An 18,024-nucleotide genomic window follows, 5' to 3' on the forward strand; every position below is an offset into this window, starting at 1 on the left:
GTTGATCCAATAGAACAGCAACAACACAAAAACATTTATTTTGATAAAACTGAATCCCATTTAACATCACATTAAATTGTACAGGAGAATTTTTAATTAAACTGGAAAACTTAGATCAGCGGCTGTATGGTTCAGGGAGGCAGAGCTGGCTAAACATCACGTCAGTTGCAGCACTGATTAATGGCACTCACCAGAATCGTAAGGCACATGAAGAATTATTGTTGTAGCTCCAATATTAACTGGATGTAAAAATTGAATTTGAATTCCAATAATGTTTAATCGATCTTCTCAAAGCAATATAGTGAACTCTTTCTAAAAAAAACATTTAATTTTATTAACCAGGACAGAGTCAAAGAACTTAGCACTTGAGGTGGAGTTAAAGGTACTGTGTCAAGAGGATACTTCAGGTGCTTTCAGGTGTGTTTTGTACAAATCTTGACTGCAATATCATACAGTGCATATAAAATTTGCGTGTAACTTCTAATAGCTTTTATGATGGGTGTTAAATTACCTGCTTTTCAGCCATTCTATTCCAATATGAAGGCATGTCATGTTTATGCTACATTTTCCAAATGAAACCAATCACGTGAGAAGCAAACGTACGGCTAAATATCCATAAAATGTGTTTGAACGTTAAATCTTTATCCCTTTGATGATTTTCTGTAAACTTATGGCATACTACGTCTGTCTATTCTAAAAAGGACAGTAGCCTAATGTAAAACCTATGATGAGGTACTGCACGTTAACTTTAGTGCAGCTGGACTGTTCAGGCCATGTACCAGTCAACCCTTTCTAGCACTCAGGGCATTGTCCCAATCAATACACCAATCCAAATCTACTATTTGACCTTTGTTGGCTTTTTCAACCTAAATATATCAGGTTTTTTACCGTGTAATACACCACCTTGATCAATTGTAAAGAAATGATGCAAAAGGTAAGAGCAAAAAAAAAAAAGGCAGGCATTTTGTAAAATCTTTGTTTATTTCATGCCACTTTTCTCTTCTGCATTTAAACAAATGAAGGATTATTAAAATGAGTCTGTGGTAACATTGCCTTAACTCTCTTGGTTCATTACAGAATTTATATATTACTGAAATGTGTATTTTTGAGTCAGTCCTTCTCTAATATAACACACCAGTTTCCCTGGTCATGGTAGCTGCTCTGCACTTTGACTCCTGCTACTTGACCACAGAGCTGCTCCAGCTCCCCCTGCTGGAACACATGGTAATAGCGGTGAAAAACAGGTGCTGGGCTGCTCTCAGACTCTGACTTTAGAGTAGAACTGGAGGTCTGAGCGGTGCCGCATCTTGGACCGGGTTTAGAGTCTGGGCTGTGTGTGGCATCACTGCTGTCAAGACCTGATACAGTGTTGGAGTCAAAACCTGAACTGGGGTCAGGGTTACAGTCTTGTCTTGCTGTGGAGTTACCCAAAATCTTTTTGGACTTCTCTTTCCTTTTATCCTTCTTCCCTCCCTCTCCTGATTCTTCCTCGCCTCGTCTTTTCCCCTCTTTCAGATGCCAGGGAACCAAAAGGTCCTGGGTGTTGAAGGCTGTGCGGTTGGTGTGCACACTAAGTTTGCCGTCAGTCACTTTGCTAACATCCTGTAGGTTGTCTACAGGTGTGCAGTTCTCTCTTAAATGTCTGCTGGTATGGATACTTGATTTCCCATAAGGTTGCTGGCTGTCTTCTGATGTGTTTTCAGTGGGGCTGTTGCTCTCAGGGTGCTCTTTGTTCTGGTCTCTGAGGTACTTGGACCTCTGCTTGTTGTACTCTTGTTCAAAAGCCCAAACATAGATAAGCGCTCGACCTCCGGGCTTCAAAAGTCTCACCAGCTCCCTCACTGCTGCCAGCCGACGCTCCTACAACACACAAAAAATTTATTTGACCATTTAGATCACCCATGAATTCATAAACAAACTTTTGGAATTTTGCAAAATAGTTTAAATGTCCGTAAAAAAGTTTATACATTTCCTATCTTAAGAATAACACAACAAGAATTAAGTGACGTTCAGTACCACAAACTCCATCCCAACAGGTCCAGGCCCATTTGAAAATACAAATTTGAGAGCAGGGGGATTTGTCCCAAATATGGATCTATGTCCTAGGAGCCAAAAATAGAGAAACCTTCCTGTGTTTGAAACTGAGAATGTTCTTGAGATCCTAACCAGATTCCTACAGTGTGGCTCATTAGCAATTTAGTGCTTGGTTTTCTGTGTGGGTTTATCTTTCAGATAAGGTGCTATATTGTTGTTTTTATAGAAATGAAGAGGTCACCAATGTGTGCGCCTGTTATTCTTTAGTGTGTGTACACTGCGTACCTGTGTGGAAAAGTGGTGTATGACAGCTATGGAGATGCAGGCATCACAGGAGGCTGTCCGCAGAGGAACATACAGAGCATCAGATACGAACGCCTGGAAACCCCTCTCTGCACAGATTTGGACGAGAGCACTGCTACGGTCACAACCAACCTGTAAAGAGACATAGGACACACACACACACACACAAACACACACACACACACAAAATCAGTCACAAAGAGCAACAGAGAAGTCTAAAAATGTACTTATTTTCAGTTACATTTAGGGCATTTAGCAGTTAAGTATAGATATTTCTCATTTCTTATTTTCCTTTATTAATATTTTAATATAAAGTCACACAGAAAGCAGCAGAAATATAATTATTAAGTACATATAATGAGGGAATTGTAGAGTAGGAAAGGTGGACAGAAATGTGAAAAGATGAGGAGAAAGGAGGGAGGGGACTGGATGATAGTAATGAACATTTTCAACACATTTAGTCTCAGGGAGCAATTCAATTTCAGCTTCATATGACCTCTTCCCAAAAGAGACAGGTGATAAGAGATGCTGAGAAATACTATTACAAGGAGACACACATGCGGATACAGACATGCAAACATGCAAAATGTCAAGCTTTTTCATTTCAATTAAAACCAGGGGAGGTTAACAGTGTTAATATGCAGTGGGACAGAGAGACTGAGGAGGGAAAAGAGGGGGGGGGGATGCAGAAAAGACAAAAAGAAAGTGCAGAGGGAAATGAAACAAATGTAAGAGAGAAAAGCAGCAGATTCAACTCAAGTTGCTGGGTGACCTACATGATCACTGTGTTCTCAGTAATGATTTATCACGGTTACAGTCTGAGTCAGGATAAGCAGCTTACATGCGCCTCCAAATCCCAAATATGAATATCCCAGTGTAAATACGTAAACAGAAAATTTAGGATATTGCCATGGAAACTGAGCTAATGCAAACAATGGCAACCAGGAGAAATCAGAGTGAGAGTAACACGGGCCTCAGCCCCAATCATTTTGGTTTATTCTAATTTTAAATGAGACATTTTACAATTGAGACAACTTAAACAGTTATCTGATTGCTATTTCCCTTCATGTGAACAACATGATTCTCTGTCGTACCAAAGCATTACCTACATGACTAGCCAAAGGGAGGTCTGGCTTACGCAACACTGTTACCGGGTGCTACTCCTTTTCATTTTACATAAGATGAGACTGCTGAGCACAGAGGCTGTGACCTTTCCAGTGTCTTTTTGCTGCCTGCCCTTTCAGGGCGGATTTAAGGCTTCTTGTTTTGAGGAACTTAACACTGGTTAAGAGCATTAATGCCTTCATACACAGAACATAAATGATTGTTGAGACTTTACTTGCCTTCTGTCTGAGAGTGAGATGATACAACTGAATATCAGTTTCATGTCTATAAATTAAGTACAGCACTGGAGTTGAACAAGTTTCCAAATTGAAAACAACACACCTACCAACACCTCTAAAGCGGATTTTTTTACTCATGTATCATGTTTAAATAGTTCTAGCAGGTAACTCTCCCTAAAACAATAAAATGTTTTTTTGTTTATAGATCGAGAAAAAAATGGTATTGATAGGGCTGGGCAATAAAACAATAATTATTGCGATATAATTTTCCTCAATTACAATATAACAAATGTTCAAATAACGTTCAGTAAATATTTGATTTAATTCATATGAATCATGAATGAATTAGCACTTTTAGCACAATTTTTCTACTAAAAAGTTTATTTCGTGAAGAAAAAGGACTTCTACTTTTTACTAATGCATACTTGCTGAAAAAAGATTTTTATCATAACTGTTTTGAATGATCTACATCAAATTTGTTAAGTGATCCACTGTTTGGCATCAAGTGTTTGTCACGTTAGACCATAAAGAATAGTTTAAAACCACAATTAATTCATTTGGCTTCTTCACTCAGGAGCAAATCTCAGCCTTTAAATTAGAAAGAAATAATGATTTGACATTTATTGTTATAAATATTGATAGCTAATGATATGACATTTTTTTTATTGTGATAACATTTTTGGCCATATCTTCCATATGCTAAGCTAGGCTAAAGAAGTCCAAACAACTGATGTGCCGACTGTGTGAAACAGGCCTTTCAGTTCTGACATGTTTCTGTACATAAATGATTTGGTAGGTTAAAAAGCATAAGCAATAAAAATGGAGTGGAAAGGGAAATTTCCCTACAGGGATCACTGAAGTATCACAGAATTACAGGCATTATGGTATTACATGATGACACTCACTGCAATCACCTCTGGGTTGACACCCAGATATTTCCCATTTCCACAGCCCACATCAGCCAGCACGGCGCCAGGGGGGAGCGAGGACAGGAAGTGGCAAACGCGAGGCCACGGGGAGTGGCGAGTGCTGCTGAAGTGGGAGGCAATGGCGTCGTACACCCGGTGCACGTACTCCTCCTCCAGACGGGCTGCATCGTCATGACAACGGGGTAGCGAGGGAGGAGACGGCGGAGAGTCCGAGGGTGCTGAGGGAGCTCCTTGACTGTCACAGGCAGAGGGGAAGGCTGGAGCGGGAGAGGACATAATTACTCGCAAATTGCAGATACATTTGTGAGTCCCACAGGGCCCTTTGCATGCTCATGCATTTGTTTTGATTAGAGAATTATGTCAAAAGTAAAGGAAGAAGAAATGATTTTATGTGGCAGATTTGATAAAATGGGCCCCTGGTTTGCATCTATGGAAACAAGAGATGGAAGGGTTTGAATTTTAACAGCCACTAAATATTTCGTACAGAAATTTAAACACCACTGAATTTATAGGATTGAAATATTTTACATTGTAAACCTTGTATCTGAATTTATTTGTATTATTTATTTGACGTATTATACGTTTCAAAAGCTCAGTTTTAATGTTTTAATGTTTTTCATTTTTCACAAATTCAGATCCAAAATTTCAAGTCTCATAATTTCAAAAAAACATATTTCAGGTTGATCAAATTTGATTGGTCATATTCAGATCTTAAAAACTGATTTGAAAATCAAATAGAACAGTAGTCAAATTCAAATTCAGATCCATGTTGCCATTTTTAACTTGAATTTTTGGATCTGAATTTATTTTGAAGTAGCAAATCAAGATATTTCAGATTTTTCATTTCAAAAGAGGTGAATTCTGAACAAAAGATTTTATCATAATTGTTTTGAATATTCTATTTGTTAAGTGATATACTGTTTAGCATCAAGTGTTTGTCACGTTATGACCATAAAGAAAGTAAAATATTCCAATGCTGTGAATTCAGTGGTTTTTAAATGTAAATATTTAGTATTAAGTGGCTGTTAATATTCAAAAACTGATTTCGCTTATTACTTATGTACTGCTTTCATATGTATCACTACACATTCCATCACACTATATCTACGTATGTGTGTTTGTGTGTAACGGGCAATGAAAGGAGTCGATGCAAAGCAAACCTATAGATGTACACACTCACAAAGTTAGCATATGCTCCTTCGTATATTATGCAGATTATGTCACAAACAATGCAATATGTCACAGGTTTGATCCCCAGTGGAAGCACTGCTCCTAAAATACTCTCACTCAAGCTGCTGTGATGTGCTTTTGGTAAATGTGTCCATCAGACTGTATATTATGTGTTTTACAGTTTGTGATACAAAGGATAAATTTTCCTTAAAAATGTCATTGTCTAACATCACTTGAATAGTGGTGAGAGATATTCACCACAGCGGCAGGGTTCATGTCTGATCTTGCGGAAAGTGAAAGAAGTGCGTGTGCCCCTCTTGCTCAAAGTCAGATTGCTGTGCGTCCCGTGGTCAGGCGTTGTATGAGCAGGGGATTGTGGGTCGCAGGCTGGCACAATGTCAAACTTCCGAGGAGTAATCCTGAGAGGAGATAAGAGACAATAGTGTCTGACTATCACACACAAACTGACAGTAACTAATCTGTACAGTTGTTGTACTTTTGTGAACACCAGAAGAAGTGGATGTGAACAAACCAGTCAGTAGGTTTAATCTCCGTGTGTGAAGTCTGTCTGTGGACTTTTTTTTCTGCATTTCAAAAGTCCACAGGCAGACTCCATTGTGCAAAACGCAGAGAAAGGTCAGTCAATTCTGTATTTCTGTGCTCAACTACAGTGACATACAGTCACCCCTCTGTGAATTGACCTAAAGCTCATGCCAACATAAACGGACTCCTAGTGAGGGAGACGGATCCATCTGACACAGTCCAGCTCACCCATGTGTCCAGAGGTATCGGCTCTCTGCCTTCATCACCAGGAGGCTCCTTCCAGGCAACACCACGGCAGCAAGACGACCATCAGGGTGACGGAACTCCATCACCGTCTGTAATAACACATGCACAAGCTTTGAAAATAGGACACAACTATCAATTCCTCTATTAAACATTTGTTTGTGTGTTACCTCCCAACACTCTGTTACCACAACTCATGGTATCTGCCGATAGGGAGTACCGATCCAATACCACGGCCCTCTTTCTCTCGTATTCCAAATCTGTATATACCTCCCCACATTTAACTCATTGGAATCGTATGTAAAAACTAAGTTGGTGGCCCACTTTGACTAAATTATTGTAAAAAAAAATCGTTCATACTAAATGTAATAACTTCTGTCAATTCATAAACATGTCTCTACACTGGAATCATCTCTGTTTCTGTCTGTGCTGCGTATGTATATTTTAATTATGTGTTTTTTAATCAGCCTGTGAAACCAAAGACAAATTTCCTCATTTGTGGACAATAACCATATCTATCTAATGACGTTGACAAAGAAACGGATTAAAAAAGTCCGTGTTGGTGCCAATACCAGTCCGGTGTATCGGATCGATTATAATTATTCTGTAGTTGCTACAGATATGTAACTGCTACTGATAATCAGTGTCAAACCTCAACATTCTTAGTACCGATCAAATTAAGTCCATTTCTTCAAGTATCAAAAACTGAATACTTCATTGAATTCTCAATTTTATTGTGTATTCCATTTACCCATGATGTTGCACAGCTGTTTGGGTTATGATTTTCCCTTAAAAACAGTTTTTTATCTTTTGACACTGATACTAAAACTCTTACTACCACTAAAAATCATTGATGCAGATTTACAGTACTGTGCTTGTAGTTATTGAACAGCCTCTCTGCCTCTCTGTCTCTACAGCAGCACATGTGATCTTCTAAAAAACTAACAACTATTATTTCAGCACTACAGACATCACTAATGAACTGAATATGAAAAGACACCTACCAAACATGAGACTTTTCTTTCCTTTTACTCAACAGTTTTTAGTGACGTCATCCAGAGGAAGAAAAAACAACAATAACACACACACACACACACACACACACACACACACACACACACGGTTTTCTCTCTCACCAATAACCGGCAGAAAGTATCTCCACCCCAGCGCTGGTGTTTGATCCTAATGTTTCCTTACAGCGCGTAACAGCATGAGCTCTGCTGGGAAATTACATCTACACAATTTCAAACTGCATCTCTCCAACTTCTGACAGCAGGAAAATTGGATTTTGTGAAGCTGATGCGTGTGTGTGTGTGTGTGTGAGAAAGAGAGTATGAGAAAGACAGATAAGTGCTTGTGTATAATTGTGAGAGCCATGTACATGCAACACCACCAAATAATCAAAACTTTGCCTGAAACCACAACTGAAATCTCTCTCTCTCACACACACACACACACACACACGACAGGCCGGACTGTGTGTTCCCATGTGAGGAGTATTAGCCAATCAATGAAACCAGTGGAATGTGACTAAATCGATGGTGATGCTGACAGCTATGCTTTACTACTATTCGTCAATCCTCTCTCATATTTTATGCTGTATATAATTTAAGGTATGGATAGAGGGTCACATGTTGAGTATTACCTGTTGAAGACGTAATGTTGAAACTTAATATTACCGCTCAATAAATCTTTCTTTGGGAGCGTCTAATCTGTTTACGGATGCCTTCCTTTTTGATAGTCTGCCGTCTTCCCCCCAAGCACCTGATGTAATGCGCCTACTGTATACTACTTGCAGCTCAAAGTCTCCACTGAAGAGCTATGACAAAAAAAAAAACAACAACACACATGCCGTCTGTCAGTTGTGTGTGTGACAGATGCTGCGACAGATGACAGCTGATTGCTAATAGAGCAACTGCGCTTCAGACAAGCATGGACAGACGGGTTCATCTGCAGCAGTCGCACTGCAGAGACTAAAGTAGCATCTCAGTACCAGGTCACACCATCTAGTCCCACCTGGGATAGTTAAGGACACAGCAACGGCCACTGCTTCAAGGAAAATGTTTTCTGTACCTTAAACCAGGGAGACGGTGACACCTCTAAGAGTCATTAACTATGTAAATGTGAAATTCTTCAAACAAACACTTTTTATCTTCAAATGCCCAACACCATTTTAATTGTTGATGAATGCACCTCGAGTACCACGGGTCGATACCGGCTACACAGGCTGATTGATGAATTGTGCGGTTGGGTTAATTACTAAACCACAGGTCTGCGGTGAGCATTTCTCTGGACCAGTTCGTGCTGCATTATCCGCAGAATGTCAGCTGGGGGTGTGTGAATCACAAAATGATGGAGTGACTTCTTACCTGTGCCCCCAGGCTCAGCGACATGATGGTGTCCTCAAAGGCAGAGTGAGTGTCCACGTGAGGAGGAATACCTGAAAGTATTAACAGTAGTTTCTTTTAAATATTAAAGTGTTTGATTTCAGCTTGTTTGTGGGGTTTCTGACGGACGGCTGAGCTTTTTGTGATGTGTAAAAGTCAAATAATTCCATTAAATGATACATTTGACTTTATGTCCTTGAGTTTCAAAAAAGAAGCATCTTTAATAAAAAATTCCTTTATCAACATCCTTATTTCAGTTCTCCTAAAACGTCTGTCAGTACTGTAAATCTATTAACAAACAGGAACCAAGGACTTTCATTTGCCCTCCTCAATGCATGTTGGAAAGCTTCTGCTGCCACCTTCTGGTATCAGTCAATACAACAAAATCTGTGCGCTTATACTTTGTTAGAAAATTTAGTGATTTTAGTAAACACTGCTTAGTAAATTGGTCTGTAAGCCCAATAAGTCTGCTTTTAGTTAAGATATTAAACTTGACTTCCTCTCGGCATACAGCAGCGTTGCAGCCTCTGAAATAAGTAAGCCACTCCACATTAATTAAACATCTGTATTTTTATCTTTCTGTAGTTCCCACAGCTCTCTGCAAGGCTTAAACTTAATATGGTATTGATTAGGTGTTTATTATTTACGCAAAGAACCTTTTTATCCAACAAAGATTGATTGATTGTGACTTATTCATGCGTATAAACAATTTAAACTGTACCAACACTGCATTTATTTGTTGTGTTCTAAGCTTAACTACCACATTTTTCTAAGGCTGTTTGAGATAAGGTACAGGTATGTCATTCGAGACATGACTGGAATAACTCACCCTGTCCGGACTCATACTGGTTGACAGTCAGCTGGTCTGGTATGATGTCGATGTGTTTGTTCTTCACACACCGCTCAAGAACAGGTAGACACTCCTGAGGAATACCTGGACACACACACATACATACACACACACACACACACACACACACACACACACACACGTGTTATTTTATTTTAAGTCCTTTGGTACACTATCCAATACTTGAGTTATAGGTGAATACTGAAATTGTGAGATCATAACTCGCTGCATTTTCTATGTATAAAACAAAACAAAAAAAAATACTTAAATTAATAGATAATTCTGTGCTTGATAATGGGAGTGTAGTGACTTTTGACAAATGCTACTGGTAGTATCTAAAAAGGCACTGCATATCACTGCACAGCAAAGCAAATCAGTATATTAATATTATTGTAATTGATAGGAATAAAACCTATGAAAATACTGGCAATAAAACTCTAAAAATATATGTTATAAAAATATTATGTTAATACAGTGAGGAAAATAAGTATTTGAACACCCTGCTATTTTGCAAGTTCTCCCACTTAGAAATCATGGAGGGGTCTGAAATTGTCATCGTAGGTGCATGTCCACTGTGAGAGACATAATCTAAAAAAAAAAATCCAGAAATCACAATGTATGATTTTTTAACTATTTATTTGTATGATACAGCTGCAAATAAGTATTTGAACACCTGTCTATCAGCTAGAATTCGGACTCAAATACTTATTTTCCTCACTGTATAACCAAAAACAGAGAAAGCTTACCTGCAGGTAACGGTTTGTCCTTATCCACATTGTTGTTGTCGTAGCGAAATTCAAAGCCATAATGCTTGACTCTTCTATGCTTCAGAGCTCTTGGAGCTAAAAGGCATTAAAATTAAGTTCAGGTAGCAAAGAAGGCTTAATTTCTTGTATTTCTTGTCTGAATTGTTTTATGTTTAAACAATACACACTTAAAGATGCTTATTCGTGACTGTATGTAATATGAGTGTATCGGTGCACGATTTTATATTTTCAACATAACTGAATGCCTGATTTGAAAGACACATCGCTGCCTTGTAAACAAAATATTTTAAATACTATTTTTTACCTCATCAATACTCCTCTATTCTGCCTAATCTTTCCACTGGTGTTAGGTTCAATGTGAAAGACTAAGACTCAGGTCTGGGTATGACAAGTTCAACATAGCAACTTAGCCACAACAAAACACATTATGCAAGCCCCTCACCAGTGATGTCATCATTACTGGACGACCAGTCGATGGCAGCGAGCAACAGAGTCTCTTCCTCTGGAGACACAAAATCCTCCACCAAGACCAATCCCTCTGGCAAAGGAACGGGCGCCTCCTCTTCACAGGTTACTGCATACACACATTTAAGGATCATATTACTGGCTACTGATACTACTTATCAGACATGATTTCCTGCACACAAACAAATTTAATAGCAGTCTTTAGTTATCTCTTATCCAGCTCACTGTTAAAATGCTTCAAATCACAAAGGCAGGTCTCAAGAGTAATTTATGCTTATGTCTGTGGGTGTCAATAAAGGCAAGTACCTGAGTCGACATAACTGAGGTAGAGTGTGACACTGGTCTCTTCGCATTGCAGCTTTTGGCCGTTGAGGTGATCGTGAGCTTTCCCAGCACTCTCTTCAGATCTGGAAACAAAATGACAATGACAACGGTGTGACTTTTAACACCAAAAGGCGTTAAAGGTTGAGTTATATTACTGTCCATGCAGCACCTGTACCTGTATGTGACAAAGGCGTAGGGCTTGTGAGGGTGCATGATCAGCGTCTCCAGCTCTCCCATCTCTTTCAGCGCTGCAGACAACTCCTCTCGACTAACGCCGTTCCCCAGGCCGCCGTTAGCCACCACCAAACTCTGCAGAGGAGACCAAGACATAAACTACTTGATTTTATACTGACCAGTTTAATAAAGATGACAGGCTGAAGGTCTGAACAACTGTATTAAAACAGCACCAGAATGAATAGCTTTTCCCCCTAAGATGTCTGAACACACACCTAACTAAACATATTTCCTAATAGTGACTCACTGCAGTCAAGGATACATGTAAAAATCTACATTTTTCATTAATTATTTGTTCATTTCTCATTCATTCATATATATATATATATATAAAAACTTGCTATCGTCTTATGACACCAATCCCCTGATTTCTAATGGTTTTAAAAGGGTTTTTTTAATCATTGTATTTAATGTGTCGTTCCTGGGATGCAACAGACCAAAAGAAATTCCTTGTGAAAATATAACTTAGCGCTTAAAAGCAATAAAGACTTGTGTGAGGAGACACATTCTATCACACAATATAACCAATCTAGGTCGGAAAAATTGATCCTAAACTGTAAGCTAGCAAATGACAAGTTCTCTACTACAGATATGACTCTTAATGTGACTGATAAGAAAAGACACAAGCTAATAATAAAGCAATACCTGGACTGGTACGCCAGCTACTAACGTATCTTCTTTATTAAAGTTACATTAAACTCACATGAGCTAAAAAAATCAGCTTTGAGTCGTAATTTATTGCGTCTAATAGCTGAAAAAGAAGGTCCATGTTAAAAGAAGGTCCATTTTAGCTAACTTAGCTATCTTCGCTGCCACTTCCTGTTTATAAACGGTTTCTACCTTGGTAGGCTGCGATGCTGTACTGATGCCTTCATGTTTCAGCAAAGTGTGACTGGCTTTTATCTGTTTTCGAAGCACTTTCTTGTCTTCTTTACTCCTCCTGAAGCCCTTCACGTTGTTTCTCACATTAGCTTCCATGGCTCGTCATTTTATTTTACCCGGGTGCAACACGCATTAATAACCGATGGTTCCTGAAGATTGTGCTCCAGGACAGCAGCACCCTGATACCTTTCTGATTAAAGTCACTATGTAGACGATGTATGTGATTATAGCATGCTTTAAATTATTCTGATTGCATCAGGGTGGTTTTGTTTGTTTTTTGTTGTTGTTTGTAGAAAAATTACAGTATCCCATGGGATTATGTGCATTGTGCACTTCAGTGCATATTTTCAGTGTTTCAGTTGCATCCATGAAAGATGATTCACTTCTGAAACTCAGATGTGTTGATACTGTTGCTCTGGGTGTGCTGGATGTTTAAGTAGGCACTAGCTGATAATAGGGAGTTCCTCTGCCCCCTGGCAACCATAAATTCACTAATGCAGCATTACATGCAGACACTTCTTTAGTGGTCAGTCTGTAGGATATGAAACATAGACTGAAACTATAAACTATTAACTGCTAAATTATTTTCCCAAAAAACACTATTCACACAGTTTTACTAGACAGTGCTGCATCATGCCCTGCTGTTACATGTATTGATTAAGAGGAGAAAAGTCATCAGGATTTTCACGATACAATGAAATTAAAATATAGGTAATCAAATGTACATTATTAAAAAGCCCTCACACTCCTGTCTTTGTGAAAATCTGTATACAGCCAGCCATTCATGGAATGGTTTCATGCTGTTAATGTTCCCAGCAGTTCCCAGTGTACTAAAACTAAAACGGAGGTTAAAAACTTACCTGAGTCTAGCCTTGCTAGCATTACACTACTATTCTTTCTCATTCCCAAATGAATCAGACTCATTGACCTTTCAGAGCACATATTTTAACTTGGCAAAGTAGAAAGCGCATCAGTGGACCAGTGTTTGTCAATGTAAAATGTTTAGTGTTCAACTTTAGCTTCACTCTTTTCCCCTGGATGTGTGTACCCTTCTGTAATGTGTTTGCAAACCACCACTATAAGTATATAGTGTCCCATCCCAATGAATGTGATGGGTCACTGTTCTATCAAGTGGAAATGTCACTTTAAGGTTATGAACTGAAGATTAGGAAGATATTTCCCTTGGTAGTGCTATCAAGGGCAGCTTCACTTCTCACATCAGCCAATCTCTGAAAATAAGTACAAGTCCATATTTGTTACTCAGTAGTGCGTCTCTAGTGAGATTGTAATACTTTTTGGACTTTGGACTTCCCGTGGGTAATACTGCTATTTCTTTCATGGTGTATAATATCCCAGCAGGGACATATTGTTCTGTTGTGGTATACACATATCTATAGTATCAGGCTATTGATAGAATTACTGTTGTTCTTTTTGTGTAAGTGGTCCTTCTGCCCATCTCTCACTTGGTATCCAAGCCTTACTGACGTCTAGTGTTTTGCCCTGTGGCTTTCTTTTATAAAACCTATAACCCTGATGGCAAATCCATGCTGCATGCCTTCCTAATCTCCCAACAAAAGACAGACAAAAATGCTCCAGGGATAAACTAATAGGCCCTGCTAACTTGATACTATGGGATAAAATGTAAGTATATAGGGTGACTATCCTGGGGAGAGTGTTTGCCATTCCATTTCATTCATCCATCATCTCCGATGATTAGATTCTAGCAACTGAGCATAATTTTGTGATGCCTCAGAAAGAGAAAGTATCATCACTGTGTAAAAATGTACTTCTTAAATGCATCCATTTCAACAAAACACACTACCCTACACTTCGGGACAGATGCTGATAAGATACAAGCATCATTCACATCATCATTTCACATTCAGTTACGTTGCTAAATTGTAATTGCTGTATTCTGTACATAATTTTGTTTGCCCTGGTTGCTCTCTGTCCACATCCTCCCTCAAATAAGCCAAGTAGCTCAGAGCCGTGTGCATCAGTGCGTGCTCGTGCATAAAAACACGGGTGTGTTGTGTAATGAAGCCCTCACCTGTCTTCAGCCATCTCAGTAATTACAGTGCCAGGCTGAGCTGCTGGCCAGTGGGAACCCTTCGTTGTCTTAACAGCAGGCTCAATTTAGTCGACAAAACAACAGCTGGTCAGACAGCAGACCGTGACTGCCCTCTCCGCCATGCACACAACGCTCCATCTTGTTTTTCAAAACAGTCCAATAAAAATCTTCCCTATTTTATAGGCATTGGATAATACCCAGAGACATTAGTCTGGCCCATTTGTTGGGGCATTAATCAGGGCCAGTATAGCAGCAAGGCTGCCTCCAGTGTACTTTGTGACAATCCTAGAGACAATTGTATTAAAACAGGGGCAAGATGAGTTGATTCAAAAGATTCAAAAATCAATTGTGCTTCCATTTTACTCTATTTTTTGCCTTTGTAAACCAGTGTCTAACTTTGTTTCTTCCTAAATGTTTAAAAAACATTCGGATCATATTTAGTAGTTGTCCTGGAGCTTTCAAACATATCACATCTTCCTCAGCAAATGGAGCAGTTACTTGTTACTTGTACTTTAAGGACTTCTAATTCATGTTGTCTTAAACTTAACTGAGGTTCAAAGTAAATTTTTGACCTTGCAAACAGAAGTTGAGACAACGATCTCACCACAAAGCTCACTTAATAGCTGATGAATGATCTATCTGCTAATGAGGGTTATGTGACATGACTTTGTAGTGAAATTTATTTCTCAACTGCTGTTTCCACAGTCAACAACAAACTATGTACCTCTTCCCATCCCAAGAATCATTTTACCAAACATATTTTAGACTCGGTCAGGCATTCAGGAACTTGTGAACAATGAATGTGATGGGACAAGTGTCACTGTTCTACCAAGTGGAAATGTTACTTTAAGGTTATGAACTGAAGATTAGGAAGATATTTCCCTTGGTAGTGCTCTCAAGGGCAGCTTCACCTCTCACATCAGCCAATCTCTGAAAAAGCAGTGTAAAGGTGAGAACTAGAGTGGAACCACTTGTGTACCCTGAGGCATGCCATCACCCTTTGAAATGCAGGGCCAGTAGCCACAGGCCAAACTCATGTAGCTGGCATCTTTCTATTGTAATGAGATGGAGACTGCATGACGGAGATAGACGGATAAAGAAACCAGATCCGGCTTTTTAAAATAGAGATTCTGATCTCTACCGCTCTCCAGGGACTCTGTGTAAGCAAATATCTGTCTGATCTTGGAGACAGATGAAAATGATAAAAAAAAAAAAACTGAGGTGATGAAACAGCCGGTTGAAAGTGCAGAAATGTATCGCCCAAAACTGCACACAGTGACAAAGTTGATTTATTCAGCATTTATTCAAGATACATATGCATATATTTCTGAAATCTGCAAGTGGTTTGATGGAACACATGCAAATATGCACCAATTCTGATTCTACTGTTCTTTTGTGACTTATTTCCAGAGACTGAAATATTTTTGCTGCATGATCATTTCTAGGGCAAATTTAATTAAAAAGGAAATATAACTGATAAGCAACCAAGGCATATGTACGGAGGCCCTGAGAGGCAAGTGAGAAAAAAGAAATCCATTTTCTAAGTCTTGAAAATGAATGCATTTTGACAATAAAGGAATGTATTTTAATTGGTGCTTCACCTGGAAGAAAACATGAATGTCCTATTTGACCAAGGGGTAGTGGTGCACATCAGCCTCTTGTGGCCGGAATGAGTTTTACAACTCTCACTTGCCTCTCAGGGCTTCCGTACATTTGACATGTTTTCATGGTAATTATTAAATACAGCCAAGGGTTTGTCTTGCATTATACAGATATCAACAAAAGAAGACATATGCTTTTGCATTGACGAAAGTAAATGGTCAGTCTATACATTGACTAATGGAAGCAAAAATGGATATACAACAGAGATAGAAGTAGTAGAGGTCTTTGGCAACAGATCTGATGTTCATAACATAATATTTCAACTGGCCAAATATTAACAGGGCTGAGAATTTTATTTGGTGAGCCATCTGGTGTATGTATCATCTCTGTCAGCTAAGATGAATGCCTGTCTCTCCTCCAGTCACTGCTGCTTTAGTGGAAAGATTAGACACTTTAAATGAGCAAAGCTATGGGATAAATACTTTTTTAGTGCCAGCTATTTGTAGACTAATGTGCTGGCCAAACTGCGGGACATTTTGTATTCACTGAATAAGAGCATTAGGGCAATGCTTTGCTGAAAACCTTTCATTTTCTGAATTAAATCTTGTGTTTGAGTTATATTTTTTAAATTATTTTATTAAAGCTAGACCCAGCAGCCAATTAGTTTAGCTTAGCAAAACCACAATTTGGCATTATTACATTTCTGTTTTTGTACAAATGAGATATTGATTTAATTAGTGACTTTTAAAAGTGCTGGTAGGAGGTGGATTATGTTACCTTTGGGCAGTCAGGATAGCTGTTTCCCCTGACTTCCAGTCTTCAGTTATGCTAAGTTAAGCTTATCATCTCCTGGCTCTAGTTTCATAGGGTTTGTTTAGTGTTAAGTTATTGTCCTTGTCAAGTTTTATTCACCCTTGAATGACTCCTTCATAATTATTAGATAGACCTGTTTGGTATAAATTGAATAAATCTTATGTTTAGGATCGATACCACTCTCATAACCACAAGAGAAAAAGCCTAACATGTTAATTATTGAGCAGATGCTTCAATAAATTAAATGTACAATTGTTGTCGGTTGGAAGCTTTTTGCTGGTCGCACAACGTTTACAACGACAACAATGTTCTTTGCATCTTAGACTGTGACACAATAATGGAAGTTCAGCTGTGGAAAGAATGCGTCTCTCCCTCGTTCTCCATTCTTCCTTTAGCTTTTTGGCTAATGCAGCGTTACTTGGATTAGTAACTGTAATAATATAATCTGTTACACTACTAGTTGCTGGGGAAATTAATATTATTACAGTAACGCATTACTGCCCAACAATGGTTGGTTGTAAACAAATGGTTGCAAAGCTGTCTTGGAAGAATACTGTGATGATCAGACTTGTCCACTGTTTTATTTTGCCATAACACTCACAGCTGGCAAGCTGTCATCAAACTAGCTTTCACTTGATAATAAACAGTAGTCTAGTCTACATACACACACACACACACACACACACACACACACACACACACACACACACACACACACACACAGTGTCCCAGAATGTGTGGAATGGTGTCTCTGAGGCCTTGTTGACACCCCTCTGTCTCTCCACTGATTTAAAGGGTAACCCTGCCAGCACTTTTCTATCTTAACACACACACACACACACACACACACACACACACACACAGCTGTCAGAGTGGTTCGTGGTCCACGAGAGATGCCTGCACACCTCACCCTGTTTTATTAAATCACCCCAGCACTGGAGCTCTGTTACAATGGGAATCCCTGGGTCAAATAGCTATTTGTCTGACGCTGGCAGAGCAGCAGGGTGATAAAATGGCAGCCATTTTGATCTGTTAAATCCTCTGGGAATGACCTTGGAATCCTG

At 39.0% G+C, this 18,024-nt stretch overlaps 1 protein-coding gene across 3 annotated transcripts; it reads right to left on the minus strand.

Annotated features, from left to right (window-relative positions):
• Positions 1-962: 962 nt before the first annotated feature.
• Positions 963-12,597, minus strand: alkbh8 (alkB homolog 8, tRNA methyltransferase). 3 transcript variants are annotated; one of them, XM_038693159.1, is made up of 12 exons: positions 12,433-12,597; positions 11,534-11,667; positions 11,341-11,441; positions 11,012-11,143; positions 10,549-10,644; positions 9,782-9,886; positions 8,935-9,005; positions 6,551-6,657; positions 6,038-6,198; positions 4,586-4,866; positions 2,320-2,469; positions 963-1,860 (listed from the first exon to the last, which is right to left on the minus strand). In XM_038693159.1, exons 1-12 carry the CDS (start codon positions 12,568-12,570, stop codon positions 1,111-1,113), a joined length of 2,226 nt encoding a protein of 741 aa, XP_038549087.1. In that variant the 5' UTR covers positions 12,571-12,597; the 3' UTR covers positions 963-1,110. The 3 variants fall into 3 exon arrangements, with proteins under 3 accessions (XP_038549087.1, XP_038549086.1, XP_038549088.1); XM_038693158.1 differs by having other exon boundaries at positions 11,534-11,691; XM_038693160.1 differs by lacking the exon at positions 12,433-12,597 and adding an exon at positions 12,238-12,257.
• Positions 12,598-18,024: the final 5,427 nt, after the last annotated feature.

The sequence above is a fragment of the Micropterus salmoides genome, unplaced genomic scaffold (genome assembly GCF_014851395.1).
Source record: "Micropterus salmoides isolate LMB-PRFRI ecotype aquatic unplaced genomic scaffold, ASM1485139v1 Ms_hic_scaffold_3, whole genome shotgun sequence".
Lineage (NCBI taxonomy): Eukaryota > Metazoa > Chordata > Actinopteri > Centrarchiformes > Centrarchidae > Micropterus > Micropterus salmoides.

What these genes read in the sequence shown, in the direction of transcription:
- alkbh8 (XM_038693158.1), bottom strand. Translation starts at nt 12,570, where the DNA reads ATGGAAGCTAATGTGAGAAACAACGTGAAGGGCTTCAGGAGGAGTAAA. An exon ending in CCAGTATGAGTCCGGACAGG is followed by an intron (nt 9,006 to 9,781) that starts GTGAGTTATTCC and finishes TAATACTTTCAG; the next exon opens with GTATTCCTCCTCACGTGGAC. An exon ending in TCAACCCAGAGGTGATTGCA is followed by an intron (nt 2,470 to 4,585) that starts GTGAGTGTCATC and finishes GTCTCTTTACAG; the next exon opens with GTTGGTTGTGACCGTAGCAG.